The following is a 15701-nucleotide window of genomic DNA, read 5'->3' on the forward strand; positions in this document are numbered from 1 at the left end:
ATGACCAGCTAATCTTTTTGCAAGTGTTAGGAAATGTCCTTGTTGGTGACTTGCCTTGTCCTCAACCTTTGCTGTTCTTCTCGTTTGAATCGGCATGTGCTTCCCTTTGATTTTTTTGGTGGAGTTCACCATTACCCACAGGTTTCGGAACAGATGGATGATGATTCTGTGCACTCTTGTCGTCCTTGGATGATGGAGCATCTGTATCCCCGTGGTGAGCACGTTTCGTTTGGCAGATTATATGCTGATCATTTGATTTTTGATTTTTTTTGTTAAGTGACCAAAGGAGCAAGGAATTTCTAACCAGGGAAGAAATTGAATGCTGTTCTTATGATCGGAAAACTGAATAGGAAAACTATTCTTCAACCGGAGAAAGACACGCTGAAGAATTAGATGATGAGGCAACAGAAGAAACATCTAACAGCTGTCTAAGTAATCTGGAGAATGTTGGATGGCATAACCCCTTAGTGAATAAGTCTGCAATTTGATTTTCAGAAGCAATATGCTGCAACACCAAGAAGCCTTCATCCACCAACTCTCTTACTGTATGATATTGAATCTCTATATGTTTTTTCGTGGCATGAAAAACAGGATTAGTAGCCAAAGCCAAAGCACTGTTCTTATGATCGGAAAATCGTGAAGCAATTTCATGATACTAGCCCGGGCATTACACAGACAGAACAGACCTGATTTTTGAATGCTGGTACTGTAGCAATAAACTATTGGAACTTGTTGAATTAGCTGTAGCAAATATTCTGTGCGTGGAGTTGCGAAGGCATTTTATGTCCTTGGAGGCACCGTAAGTATCTGATTTGCAGTTTAAGAACGAATTATTCATATATGTAATACCAAAGAAAGGGGTGCCGGAAAGATTCCACTGGTTTAGAAAACGCCTAACAAGACAATTATCTGCATCGTGAAGTTGTATCTCGTTATTAATACCATCGTAGTTGATCGATATATTTGACGAAGAATTGTCCAGAAAAAGGCAGCCCTAGAACTTGTTGGAATATTTTCAACGCCGCAACCAAAGGGGGGTCCCGGGGGCATCGCCCCCCAGGCTGTGGTCGACTTGACGGTTTTATTTGGCCGATAAAAGCCTGTTCGAAAATTTCGAATCCAAAAGACACCATTGATGTCTGTTGATGAAGGAACCTGACGTTTCGTGAATAGAAACCTGTTGGCGAATAAAAACCTATTCCCAACAGGTGCAAAACCCTTTATAAATAGCTTCTCCCAGTTTCGTTTAACATATAAGAAAAATCAATCTGTTTTCTCTGTTTCAAAAAGCATCATCAGAAATCAGAAATCTCTTTGTGTGTTCTTGATTGAATCAAGGGGTACAAACCTTGAATTCAGTTTTCGTTGCAGGGCTTTCATTGTATCCTGAAGGCAATATTTCGCATACCTGTTGTAATCGCCAATTGTTATTGGGAGGGTAGAAATATTTGTCTAAAAGAAATTTATACAAGCCTTGAAAGTTTTGGAGTGCAACACTTTCTTCTCTGATTCATTCATCCTTTGTGAAACCCAATTTTTTCCAACAGAACTGTTTTGTTCATATTATTGCAGGTAAGATCAAAACCTGGATAACCACATCCCTCGTGCTGACGGCCTTTAATTCTGAAAGGATATGAGATAACAGGCTCATCCTTGCTACACCGATTATTCAGACAATTTTCGGCACTTGAATTATAATGTGGAAAACAAATGAAACATATCAAGAAGAATGGAAGTATGATTATTGAAGTTCCCGTTTAGTAAATTGCAGATACATTTTCTTGCTCTTACCTAAATTATATAACAACTTCAAGAATATATCCAGATAAATCTAGTTCAGGAAGGTTTCAAGATATTTAGAGTCCAATCTTAGTCTTTGATTTCTTCATAGTTCGAATTGTAATTTAAATAATTTGATATCTTCAAAATGGAATTTTTCTTTTTCCCTATCTGACTTCTTCTGTAAATTATAAAAATAAATTCTAGCTACTTAAGAACATGAGAGAACTTTAGTTTCCTTTATTGATTTTAGAGTTAACCTTCACAGGATTATTACAAAGCCTTTAATACTAATCATACAGTTGACCTCACACACTCTTTACACACAAGCACAAATACTTGTGACACACAAACAACTCACACAAGTATAATATCTAATACACCCCCTTCAATCTGATACTAGCAGCCAAAGTAACAGATTCAAAAACACAAAGTAACATCTACTGAATAGGAAAACTATTCTTCAACTGGAGAAAGACACGCTGAAGAATTTGATGATGAGGCAACAGAAGAAACATCTAACAGCTGTCTAAGTAATCTGGAGAATGTTGGATGGCAGAAACCCTTAGTGAATAAGTCTGCAATTTGATTTTCAGAAGCAATATGCTGCAACACCAAGAAGCCTTCATCCACCAACTCTCTTACTGTATGATATTGAATCTCTATATGTTTTTTCCTGGCATGAAAAACAGGATTAGTAGCCAAAGCCAAAGCACTAGTATTGTCACAGAGAAGTAAAGCTGGAGAATCAAGTTTAATATGTAGATCAGCAAGAATATATGAAATCCATTTTAATTCAGCAGAAGCAACAGAAAAACACTTATATTAAGCTTTTGCAGATGACTTTGATATTGTGGGCTGCTTCTTAGAAGGCCATGACACAAGATTAGGACCCAAAAACACAGCAAAACCTGAGGTGGATCTTCTAGTATCTGGACAACTAGCCCAGTCAGAGTCTGTAAAAGCCTTCAAAGTACACAGACTACCTTTAGTTAAAGTAATTCCCAGACCTATAGTGCCTTTTAAATACCTCAGAATTATTTTGACTAGCTGAAGATGTAAATCTGATGGAGAATGCATAAATTGTGACACATAATTAACAGCAAAACATATGTCAGGCCTTGTTACAGTAAGATATTGTAATCCACCCATTATTGCTCTATAGTCAGTTACATTATCAAGTTTAACTCCATCATGAATAGATAACCTTGCTCCCTTAACAACTGGAGTATCACAAGGCTTAGAATCCAACAACTTTGCCTTGTCTAATAACTCTAAAGTATACTTCTTTTGAGTGAAAGTTATTGAAGTAGGAGTTCTAACAGCTTCTAACCCAAGAAAAAATCCTAACTCTCCCAATTCTTTCATAGCAAACTCTTTCTTTAAAGAGACAATCCGATCATTCATCAAAATGGAAGAGCTTCCTGTGAGTAAAATATCATCCACATATAAAAGTAACACCAACATACCATCTTTAGAAGTACACACAAACATAGAATTATCTGAGACTGATTTCTTGAAACCATAAGAAATTAAGAATGTGCTAAACCTATGAAACCAAGCTCTTGGTGCTTGCTTTAACCCATACAAACTCCTTTTCAATTTACACACATAATTTGAAGGATAATCTGGATTTATAAACCCTTGAGGTTGTGACATGTAAACATCTTCATCTAAGAATCCATGAAGGAAAGCATTACTAACATCTAATTGTCTAATCTGCCAATTGTATGTAATTGCCATGCATAACACAACTCTAACAGTGGTACACTTAATAACAGGGCTAAAGGTTTCATTAAAATCTATTCCGTCTTGTTGATCATAACCCTTTGCAACTAATCTAGACTTCAGTCTGTCAACAGTACCATCAGCTTTCTGTTTGACCTTATAGATCCATTTAGAACCTAAAATGTTCATGTGTGGCTCAGGTGCCACATAATCCCACGTGTCATTATCTCTCAAAGCAGTATACTCATCTTTCATGGATACTTTCCAGTCAGGAATCTTAAAAGTTGTCTTAAAAGTCTTTGGTTCAACAGTGGTTAATAAAGATGTATAAGAGGAAGACATTGGATGTTTAACGGACATATGAGAAACAAAATCAGGAAATTTCTTAGATTTATCAATGCCCTTATGAGACCTAGTAACAATACTACTAATAGGAGCAGGAAAATCTGATGAAGGAAGAATAGATGGTAATCCAGAATTATGCAAAACAGAGTCTGGCACTGAAGTTTGAAAATAAAATTGATGTTCATCAAAAACCACATGTTTAGATATATAAGATTTCTTTGAAAGAGGATTATAACATTTGTATCCTTTATGAAGAATACTATAACCAAGAAAAACACACTTCACAGACTTTGGAGATAGCTTATCTGCTCTTTAATGAGCAAGATGAGGATAGCACACAGTGCCAAAAATTTTAAGAAAAGAATAGTCTGGACTTTCACCAAAAAGAACCTCAAAGGGAGACTTGAAATCTAGAACCTTGGTTGGTGTTCTGTTTATCAAATAAGTAGCAGTAAGAAAAGCATCATACCACATTTCTTTTGGACAAGAAGAGTTAAACAAAAGAGAATTACCCATCTCAGTAATGTGCCTATGCTTTCTTTCAGCAAGGCCATTTTGTTCAGGGGTTTGAGGACAAGAAATCCTTATAAGAATACCACTTGACTCTAGCAAACCTTTAAAAGGACCTTTAACAAGCTCAGCTGCACCATCAACTTGAAAACTAATAATTTTAGAAGAAAATTGATGTTCTGTATGGGTTTTAAAATGAGAAAAACACTTAATTGCATCAGATTTCAATTCCATTGGATAAATCCAATGAAATCGACTAAAATCATCCACAAACATAATATAGTACCTATAACCATGTAAAGAAGGTACTGTTGGACCCCATACATCACAGTGAACTAAAGAATGTGGCTTATCAGCATGAGAAGAGGAAAGTTGAAAAGGCAATTTTTTACTTTTTGCCAACTGACATGGATGACACAAAGTTACAGAATGCGGTGAAGTTAAAACAATCTGTTTATTGGAGTGTAACTTTTGAACAATAAAATTTGAAGGATGTCCTAACCTGTCATGCCAGACTTTAGATGATGCAGACAAGATAGAAGAAAAAGCACATGGAGCAGTAGAAAAGGACGATTTATAATGAATGGGATAAAAGTTATTAACCACTGAACCATGAGACAACAAAACATCTGAAGACAAATCTCTAATTTCATAACCAGTAGGATATAGCTTGAAATAACATGAATTATTCTTAGTAAATTTAGCAACAGAAATCAAAGTATGTTAAATATCAGGTACTAGAAGAACTGTGTTCAACCTAAAACTAGTTTCAGGTGTTTGTATAAGAGAAGTGCCGGTGGAAGTAATGTTTAAGGACTTAACATTACCCACTTTTACTCTATCTTTCCCTTTGAAAGTAGAAGTATTTTGTGATAGAGTCTCATCTCCAGTCATATGAGCTGTTGCACCTGAGTCAGCTAACCACTGAGGAGTTTCAGAGGTTGAAGGTTCTGAAAAAATATGTTCTTCACTGATAGAGTTGAAAGCATGTTTTTGTTGTGTTGTATTTGTTGAAGATGAAGAAGCATTTTCAAAAGTAGGAGGATAGTATCTAAAGTGACATCTACTAGCATAGTGTCCCTTCTTCCTGCATATCTGACAATCTATCTGAGAAAAATCCCTTCTACCACCATTTGCTTGACCATAAGAACTATAACTACTGCCTTGTCCAGCATTAAAACCAGAACTTTAAGCAATTTTATAACCAGAACCATTACCAGGATCATTCTTATATCCAGAAGTATTCTTAAACTTTCCTCTTCCATTACTAGAATTACCATTCCTACGATACAGAGCAGTAGGATGTTGAGTATCAAACACATAACTAGAATCTTGATGTTGTTCTAGAAGCCACTGTTCATGATTGAGAAGTCTTGGTTTTAACTCAGCAAAAGTATATGAAACTTCTCTATTGTGAGCAGCTACAACAAAGTTATCATAATCTCTACCCAATCCATTCAATATATACATAGTCAAGTCAGAATTGCTAACCCTTTCTCCAATAGAAGCTAAAGAATCTGCTATGGTCTTGATATTTTGAAAATACACAAGTATTGTCATATTTCCTTTCTTGACATTATGTAACTGATTTCTTAGCATATTCTTTCTAGCCATGAACTGACTCTTAAAAGTTACTTCAAGAAATTCCCAAATTTCTCTTGCAGTGGAAAGCCCCAATACATCACCAGACACATAATAAGTAAACGTGGCCTTCATACAACTAGTTACAAAACAATCAATTTTCCTCCACAAAACCCAATGTGAATTCAATGTTAAAACTCCATCAATTTCAATCTGTTTCACTGGTTGTTCAATCTCACCATTAACATAGCCATATAAATCAGTAGAAGCAAGAATTGATTCCATCTGATCTTGCCACAACAAAAAATTATTTGGCCCTAATTTTGTAGAAACAAAATTGGAAATATTGGTAAAGCGAAACGTAAAACCAGAAGAATCATTACCCATTTGAGCAGCGGAATTTGCTTGAGAACCCATCTTTTTTCTTCTCCTGTAAACGATTGTTGTAGATGACATGAACTCAAAGCACCAAGAAATTGTTGTAAAAGAATCAGATCTTGAATTTAATCTGAAGAAAGATTAATAAAGAATCTTATAAAGGATGTTAAATCCTGAAAAAGTATTGTGAAAAATGTGTGATTCTAATGTCTCTGCTTAAAAATGTTGTATGTGAAAAATTATTGCAGAATTGATAAGAATGGCTCAGGATCGAAGGAGTGATACCATGAGAGAACTTTAGTTTTCTTTATTGATTTTAGAGTTAACTTTCACAGGATTATTACAAAGTCTTTAATACTAATCATACAGTTGAACTCACACACTCTTTACACACAAGCACAAATACTTGTGACACACAAACAACTCACACAAGTATAATATCTAATAGAACCCATTCAATCATTTGAAAGAATTACAACTATTTAAAATAACGCACGAATGGAGTAACACACAAGCAATTTGAAGGAATACGGCATATATATTTTTCAGTTTTGATGGTTAAATTTATTTATTTTTGGAAGTAGCTGACATAAATATGATTATAGTATATGTGCAAACAGACACATATTCCCAGTTCAGACATACAGCGACAGTTACTAAGTAGCTTGCGAACTAAATAAATGATTATTTGCTTAATCATGCAATGCAAAGAGAAGGGAGAAACTTCGAATTGGGAGAGAAAACGTATTACGCGGTGTTGGCTTCAAACGTGGTGGTTTGGCAACTGGCACTTCTTGGAAGATTCAGAATTATCTTATGCACTTCATCTCTCTTTGCTGGAATCATGGGCGCGACGACCATTCCTGTCATGCAAATTGCAGGGGTGATAGCCTTCCATGAGAAATTTGCAGGAGAAAAAGGGATGTCATTGGCTTTAGGACTTTGGGGATCCATATCTTACTTCTACGGATCATACAAGTTAAACAAGAAGCAAGGTCGTCACCCTATTAGACCAAATAATAGCTTGTGAATAGTTCTTTTTTCTAGCTTCTACTACCACTAGTAATTATACATACATAAAAATACATGTATTTGTGCCCTTCGGATATAAAGAGTGTTTGGCAACAGAAATCCAAGTTCATTTGATGATTAGACGACCACACTATTAAAGTGCAATGGTAGTCACTACTAACCTAGCAATGGCTAGTCTTTCTATTTTTTTTATACAGGTACCCTCTTTGATTAAGAAATCCATTCACTAAATCGCTCCTTTCAACTGGTCTATATACTCGATTTTATTCTGAGGTTTGTAAGCTACAATTTATCCTGCGAGTTCATTGACACAAAAATGCTTCATTCACTTAAATGATGAGAAGCTGCAGTTTTTAGGATACAACATCGTAGTGATCAATTAAGACTATCCAAAAATCATAAGAAACAATTCACCCTAAGTTTAGGGTATCGGTTTAAGTCGAGGAGGGGTCTGAGCAGGCCATAATAAGCCATTGTAAAGCAGTTTTACAGATGAGAGTTTGGTAATGGATGCACTTGCTTGCAGATCCCCTTCAAAAGAACTAGAAGGTCAGAAAATGACAACAACAATTCAACAAAATCGCCCATAACATCTACTTTGATGCTCAAAAGTTCAAAAGATAAGGATTGGTGGGGGTGCGCCAGGCCTTTGCAGTAGTGCAACGCAGAGGCGACGCTTGAGAACCCCAGCAGCAAGCTGCTGTGATGGGAATTCCCCCATGAAAAAAATTAATTTGATATCGTGTGAGCCGATGGCTCACATATCAAATATTAAATTGATAAGAACAGATACTACACTTGATCTTAGCCAAAAGGCCGAGAAAGGTATGCTTAATCCCCTCCAGAACTTCGCTGTTTATACTGGCCAGTTTCCTTCAGCCCTCTGAAGTTAACCACTGTGAGACTAAATTTTAAGCTCCCTTTACCTAGGATTAGTCATGGCCTTCCACGTTATCTTTGTGACTTCATACAGAAACAACGAGGTTCACATAGCTTAAAATTCAACCAACTTCTCATGGATATAATTTGTAGGATGGTGGGACTGGTAAGAATACTCCTAGTACAGATAACTTAGGTGTTCCGTTGTTAAAAAGATATTTGCAAAATAAGAGTAAAAACATAGCGATAACTTTGGCCATATACCGCTGCATATCAGAAGACCAATGACCTTAAAACAGCTTGATCAATAGAGTGAGTTCAAGCTCTGGTAGATTGAAGAGAATAGATTCCAGAGAAACTTTTAAAACAACTCCCTATCAGATTGATAAAGAATGCATCTGCAGAGACCTTCCATTGGCGAAATTACGAAAACCAGAACATCATTAACTCTACAGTTTACAAAGAATTAAGCCTCTCCATCAGTTCACAAAGGTGGAATTAAAAAAGAACATCATTAACTCTACATGGTTTTAGAGAGTTACAAACTTCTAGTGACAAACTCCAAGGGTGGTAAGTTTCTTTTACAAGTCTTATTCAAGGAGAAACATGAAATTACATTAGTCACTACTATACAGTAATCAACTGATTATATTCTCTTCATACCTATAATGGAAAAGTCTAGAATTTTGAGAATGGTCAAAGACCACAGTGACGTTCTTGAATCAGCGGCCTCCAGAACCAAAGGTATTCGTTGAAGCTTGATTAACTGCTGGGTATTCTGGGATTGAAAATGGCACGAAGCAATATATGGAGTATGTTTCTTTTATGAATGTAGGAGTAACCAATGAAGATATCAAGGCATGCCGTGATTACAGCTCTTTATCTTTCTTAGCTTATCCTCTGGAAGTGGCCTAACACCTGTTGTTTTCATTCCCATTCAGGAGATATATATTTTCTGAGATGGGAACTCTGAACTGAAGAGGTACTCGGGCTGCGGTGCACTATTATCCCTTTGTCCATCAGGTCTGTATGACGTTTTTCTCAAAATAATATACTGACTCGCTTTTCAGAACTCTATCATATTAAGTAAAGTAAGATTTCCTAATCATAAACTAATTAAGTTCTTTTTCAAGTAATAAAATGAATCCAAACTGCACTAGGAATTCAAAGTCGGTTCAGTATTAGGGAATCCGTCCTAAAAGAAGCCAACTTCTGTAAGCCTATAAATACTCAACCACACCTCTCTTTAAGTCTCATACCAAATATTCGCAGTCTCGATCTTTTTCTCTCTCCCAAAAGTTCTCAGATTTTTTTTTTCTTTCTCAAGCTCAAGAATGGCAGCCAGGATGTTCCGCTTTTGTCGGACTGTATTTTTCATGTTGCTTTTGGGTACATCTTTAAGTATTAACGCTGATGATAGCGAGGACACTACCATGGTGATAGGGTGTCCCTACACCTCCATATATAACTTTGGTACGCTGTCAAAGGTTACTGGAAATTATGAAGTGGTAGATTATATATCCTCAGCTTTTCGTCTTCCATCTCCGAAACCATATGCAGCAAACAAGAAAGATGTGAAGTTTGTTTATGGAGCAGACTTTGCAGTAGAAGGTTCAACTGCGCTCGACACGTATTTTACAACCAACAATTATGTCAGCAAACAAGTTGATCAGTTCGTGACACATCTATCGTCTATCTGCTCCAACCGTCAGGAGTGTTGGAAGAAGCTACGTCATGCAGTTTTCTTGGTGGAGGAATTCAGAAGCAGGGACTACTTTCATGCCCTCTCGGAGGGTATAAAGGTGAGGGGGTGGAAGAGGCTCTCGTACCTAAAGTTGTTGAATCGATCATAAATTCCATAACCAGACTGATTCAAGCCGGTGCTAGGAACGTTATGGTTCATCGAAATTTACCCTTTGGATGCCAACCAACTTACTTGCAGAAGTTCCAAGACAAAAGTCCATCGAGCAAGGTTCACTCATAAAAGTGTCTAAGAAGTTTCAACCGTCTCTCTGACCTTCACAACAACTGTCTAAACCAGGCACTTATGGAGCTAAGCAGCCAGCACCCTCAGGTTCAGATTGTATTTGCTGATTACTATAAGACGTTTATAGCCCTACTCAAGAGTCTAAGAAAAACTTGTGGTGGAAGTAAAGGTGGTGATGCTACTGCAGTATGTTCTGATCCTAAAAAATACATTCACTCAAACGAGAATCATCTGACCCAAGAGGCTAACAAATTTATGGCAGAAGCGATCGTCACTGCTGGAAGTGAAAGTTTCGTGTATCCAAAACTCAATCTACCTTATAGATCGCATTGTGTGATGTAGGCAGACTCAAGATATGTTGTGCAAGAACAGACTGATCAAGTAAAAATATAACTAAAGAGTGTATTAATATTTCTAGAGTCCAAGCGGTGTTGTTCTAAATTGATGTTCCTTATAGTTCTTATGTCAGTAAATGATACTCAGTTAAAAGCATTCTTTGTGTATTTTCTCTTACTCTTTAATGTAATGGTGTTTTTACTCATAACGATTATGGGGTAGTGTAGAATTCTTATTCTTAAACGTTATCGATTGAGTAAAAACTATGAATTTCGAATCTTGGTAATGGTTTTTATGCTAAATTTGCAGTATTTTATCTGCATAGGGATATTACAGTATCAAATATGTCATTTAGCAAAGCTGCAGTATATCGGCTGAGTTATCAATATCAAACATGTCACTTAGTTGGTTTTCTCAACTAAATTCAAACAACAAAAGCAAGTGGACGCTGCAGTATAATACTAGTACTTTGATTCACATGAAAATCAAGATGCAACATTGGAATTTTTTCAGGAAAAAAATAACAAAAAACAAGATCCATACATTCTCACTAACAGTAGCATAAATACACAGATAAGTTCTGCAGAAGCTTTAACTCTCATCTCTGCTGCAAAATAACCACTTGACATGAAATGCTGGTGCCCGGTGGCAGCCTTGCTTGGATTTTTTGGTAATGTTTTTTTTTCTCCCCTGTGAAGAATGATTAACATTCGTATCCAGGTGCCAAGAGGCACAACAAATCATGACTGTTTATTTCGCATTACCAACCTAAACTAGATACGACAAAAACTTGCACCACAAGTGTAAGTTTCAAGTTATTTGGCACTGAAAGCAGACTCTTCAATTATATCTGAACCAAAAATGCTTACAAATAGCACTATTTGAATGTTGGCCAGTTGTTGGTACCATATTAGGCTTTTGATAATCCTTGCAAGAAGCATTCTTCGAATCTTCGCGTATTTGTTTAGTCTTTGTTTAACACTCCACTCTAATACAAGATTTGAGTTTTGAGGGGAAAAGGGGGTTTGGGAGCTCGCAGGGGCAACCGCCCCACTTGCTCACGCCTAGCTTCCCCTTGGTCCCGTCCCAAACACCAAAATTCATTTGCAGGTACTCATAGAAAACAAAAATGCTCAACTAATTGAAATTAAGATAAACATTTTTAAACAAAAGTCACTACAACACTCTAATTCTGTTCTGTTCATTGAAGAAAACAATCAAGCACAAAACAGTTTAATCGGACTTTCACAGTGTTTAGATCTTTCTTAAATACCATCACACCCAAAATGAAACAAAACCAAAACGATAACTCTGTAGAGAAGAGAGAGTTCCTCGATCAATTTTCATTTTTTCTCCATAATTTTCTCCGGAACTCAAATTTCAAACTGTTCATAGAAATTATTCTTCAATCTTCACGGAATTCATGAATATATAAGGTTTGATCTTTGATTCTACTGTGAACCCATGTCCCGAATCATCTAAAAAAGACTTGTATTTGGATTGAAATTTTTGAAAAATCAATCATCAGGAAAAGCGTGTTCATGCCAACATATGAGCATAGTGATGCATCGACGAAGGATATAAAATCGAGTTTTTTGTTGTTTCAAAACCCATAATAATCTCTTTCTGAAATCGGAAGTCTTATAACTTCGACGAATTGATTGGTTTGACGTTGATGATGATGAAGAAGGATTAATTATTGATTTTTCCATCGCATGAAACGAAAAAAGAGGAGGAGATTAGGATTTTTTTGTGGGAGTTGTTGTTGGAAAAAAAAACTAAACAACGATGAAGGTTTTATATCCGGTTTCGGATGTGGTCATAGTGGGTCCCACTTTGATACCGATGGATAAACCACTCGTTTTCCAGATCGATTCAAACATTGTTGTTTCCGTAAGATTTTTGTTAAAGGGAGAGCGAAAATCGCAGTCGACTCATTAATTCGGACCTAGCTAATATATTATTTTGAGTGAGATCAAACTATTCATACTAAATTCACCCATTACTCATGCAACATTCGCACCCATTTTTAAAGCTACTCCACCACAACCATCTCCCCCACGAACGACCCAAAAAAAAACAACTTATGTAATGACTTCTAACTGTTCATGAATGATTTTTTATTTTTATTTTTTTGAAGGGGAAAAGGGCTCAAAAAGAGCCCAGATTTATTCAACTACCTCAAAATTGAGGTTTGCAGAGATACAACTAGGTGAAGAATTAACATTCCACCAATTATTTACATTATCATGAAAATCATGTTGGCATAAATCATGTGCCAGATGATTTGCAGATTTGCGAACATGCTAAAATTTAACATCATTAAACAAACCAATCATATCTTTTATCTTCAGAACTTCTGAACGGATGGACCATGGAATATCTCTTGAGTCTCCAAGAATGGCAGCAGTCACATTTGCTGCATCTCGTTCAATAATAACGTTCGGGAAATTATTATTCAAACCAAACTCCATACCAAGCCTGCAAGCTATTGTTTCAGCCAGGAGAGGAGAAGTACAATCAAAAGTGCTAGAAGCACAACCTTGAAATCTGACATTGTAATCCTGAGCCACGGCGCCTGCTGCTCCATTGTTGGGGACAAAAGTCGCGTCTACATTTATCTTGATAAAAGGATGCTTCAGAGGAGACCAATACTGTATTATTGAAACTTGATTAAAGTTATTTACTGAGACGTTGTCCATACAAACACCAAAATCCAGATTGATTTTCTTCAAGATGTTGTTAACACAATAGTTTCCTTGAGAGAAAACTATATCATTCCTAGTTTTCCATATATTCCACAGAATGCACATTCTTTTGACAAAATCTTGAGAAGAATTATCTTCCATCCATATTCTAATGATATGCATTACATCGATTTCTTGAACCCCCATTTCAGAAGATAATCTGGCAGCATCAAATATTTGCTTGCTTTTGCACACATAAAAAGTAGGTGAAGTATTGATTTGTTTTCATCTCCACAAAGTGAACAGGCTGTACGAATGTTAGGCACAAATCTGGATAAATTCATGTTAACTGCTAGACCATTGTTCAATATCTTCTAGATGAAGATTAATATTTTTGGCTGAATATATGAGAATGACCATAGTTTTTTCCACGGAAAGGAACTAAACTCAGAAGAAGTTGGATGCTGAAACCATAACTGTTTAGTTTAATTAGCAACACATATTTTTAAAATCAAGAAAATATAAAAAAGAACATATATGCAACGGATCAAAATCATCAAGATCCAAGGACGTGAAACACATGTTCGTACGTCAAAATCATCAAGATCCATGTCTTAATTTTCTTGAATGTTAATTGGTTTCTTTATTTTTCTTCTACTTTTTTAGGGTTTGTAGATTTTGATTGACTCTTCGTATTGAAACAAATACAAAACTAAGCACTTAATTATTAAAAGTTATTCTGAAGAGGAGAATTTTCATAAAGTAGGGGAAGGACACCTATGTCACATATGTTCATAATGGTATTCATGGTGGTGCTATACATTGACATACAGATACAGCGGATCCTTCCTAATTACAGAAACTCATGTGTTTCTTTTTTGTCTATAATTGGTGCCGGTGGAGTGCTGGTGGTGGGATCCTGTGATGGAATTGTGAAATTTGCTTGGTGGCCGGTGGGTGTACGTTGTAAGGGTAATCTGGTTCGATCTAGAAAAATATATCGACTAGGTCCGAGTCATCGAGTTGACTACGATATTTGTTCTCCTCGGATCCATTTTTATTCTTCCTTTAACAAAAATCTTCTGTAATGAGCAGGACGAGATACCGGAGCATCTGCTGCTTCATTGTCACGGAACAAGAACAATTCTATTTGCCTTGGGGATAAAAGTATCAAGACCGAAGGGTTAATCAATATTCGCAACTTGATAGCAAGTTGGATACTAGTGAAGGATAAACTTGAGACTAGGGCCAATCTATTATGGGAATTTGGAAGTCTGAGAAATTTGAAATATTATAAGAACCACAATGGTAAAGTGGGTGATAATACTGGTGACCTGAGTTCGAAACTGGTTACCACCAAATTAAAAGAAAATGAGTCAACCTCAGTCTATTCAGACCGTACTTTTTTTTTGATAAGATGGACTTAAAACAAACCTAAGCAACATTACTCAAAACTAGTGGAGGTATAATAACACCCATACCATCAAAATTAAATAAAACAGATAAAAATCTGGTAGTATTCCAATCCAACTGCCTTCATGCTTTCTAGAGTCAGCAATGTTATTTGATTCTCTGTATTGAGTAAACTTCACTTGATTGAAATAAGACTTGAGTTCAGAGATTTCTTTGACAAGCCCGTAAGTGTCCCATTGAGGTTGAACTTCTTCATTGCATAGTTGAACAACATAGCAGGAGTTACTTTCCACTTCCAAATCATGTATGCCTATATGCACAGTCAGACGTAAACCATCTCTGATTACTCATACCTCAGCCACATTGTTGTTGTTCTTAAAAATTTGTTTCCCATAACAAGCAACAAAGGCTCCAGAGTCGTCCAGAATAATTCCACCAATCCCTGCAAAACCATTACCATCAGAAGATCCATTATCATTCAACTTAAAAGAATTATGATGTAGAGCCTGCCAAGTAATAAAAATCTCCTCCTTATGCACTCTTCCATTATCTACTGTATTATTGATATGGTGATATTCCCTTGCTATTCTCAAAGCCTTATCCAGCACCCACAAAGCATTGAAGTTCTTATTCTCAAAAACACACATGTTCCTGTGAAACCAAATACCCCATAGAATAAAATGACATAAATACTTCCATTTCAGGTTGTCAACAACACCATCATAAGAACACAGACTTTTGAGAAACTTTTGTGACAACATGTATAAGTTGACCTGCATACCAATCCAGTCTCTTAAATTCCTCCACATTGGGGAAACAGTACGACATCCAAAAACCAAATGAAGACAAGTTTTTATATCACTATTGCACAATTTACAACCAGGATGGTCAGTAATGCCTTTCCTGTATAGTGACTCATTTACATGAAGTTTATTGTGGCAAAGTTGCCAAAGGAAAAACTTATATTTAAAAGGGGTATGCCCAAAGAAACTTCCAGTCATTGTCTTGATGTTGACTACCATGTTTTTCAATCTGCAAATACTTGT

The 15701-nt window shown here is 36.2% G+C and overlaps 1 protein-coding gene and 1 non-coding gene across 2 annotated transcripts; one reads left to right on the forward strand and one right to left on the reverse strand.

Annotated features, from left to right (window-relative positions):
• Window positions 1-7984: 7984 nt before the first annotated feature.
• On the reverse strand, window positions 7985-8182 carry LOC113307131. Its single transcript, XR_003339045.1, has one exon. It is a non-coding gene; the product is annotated as a U2 spliceosomal RNA (small nuclear RNA).
• A 1384-nt stretch (window positions 8183-9566) lies between these two features.
• LOC113306245 (acetylajmalan esterase-like) lies at window positions 9567-10561 on the forward strand. Its single transcript, XM_026555204.1, has 2 exons — window positions 9567-10034; window positions 10274-10561. Exons 1-2 carry the CDS (start codon window positions 9567-9569, stop codon window positions 10559-10561), a joined length of 756 nt encoding a protein of 251 aa, XP_026410989.1.
• The last annotated feature ends 5140 nt before the right edge of the window (window positions 10562-15701 follow it).

The sequence above is a fragment of the Papaver somniferum genome, chromosome 8, assembly GCF_003573695.1.
Source record: "Papaver somniferum cultivar HN1 chromosome 8, ASM357369v1, whole genome shotgun sequence".
NCBI lineage: Eukaryota > Viridiplantae > Streptophyta > Magnoliopsida > Ranunculales > Papaveraceae > Papaver > Papaver somniferum.

Excerpts from the sequence above, each read along its gene's own strand:
- LOC113306245 (XM_026555204.1), top strand. The coding sequence starts at position 9,567 with ATGGCAGCCAGGATGTTCCGCTTTTGTCGGACTGTATTTTTCATGTTG. Across the intron at positions 10,035-10,273 it reads CCCTCTCGGAGGGTATAAAG|GCACTTATGGAGCTAAGCAG; the intron begins GTGAGGGGGTGG and ends TGTCTAAACCAG.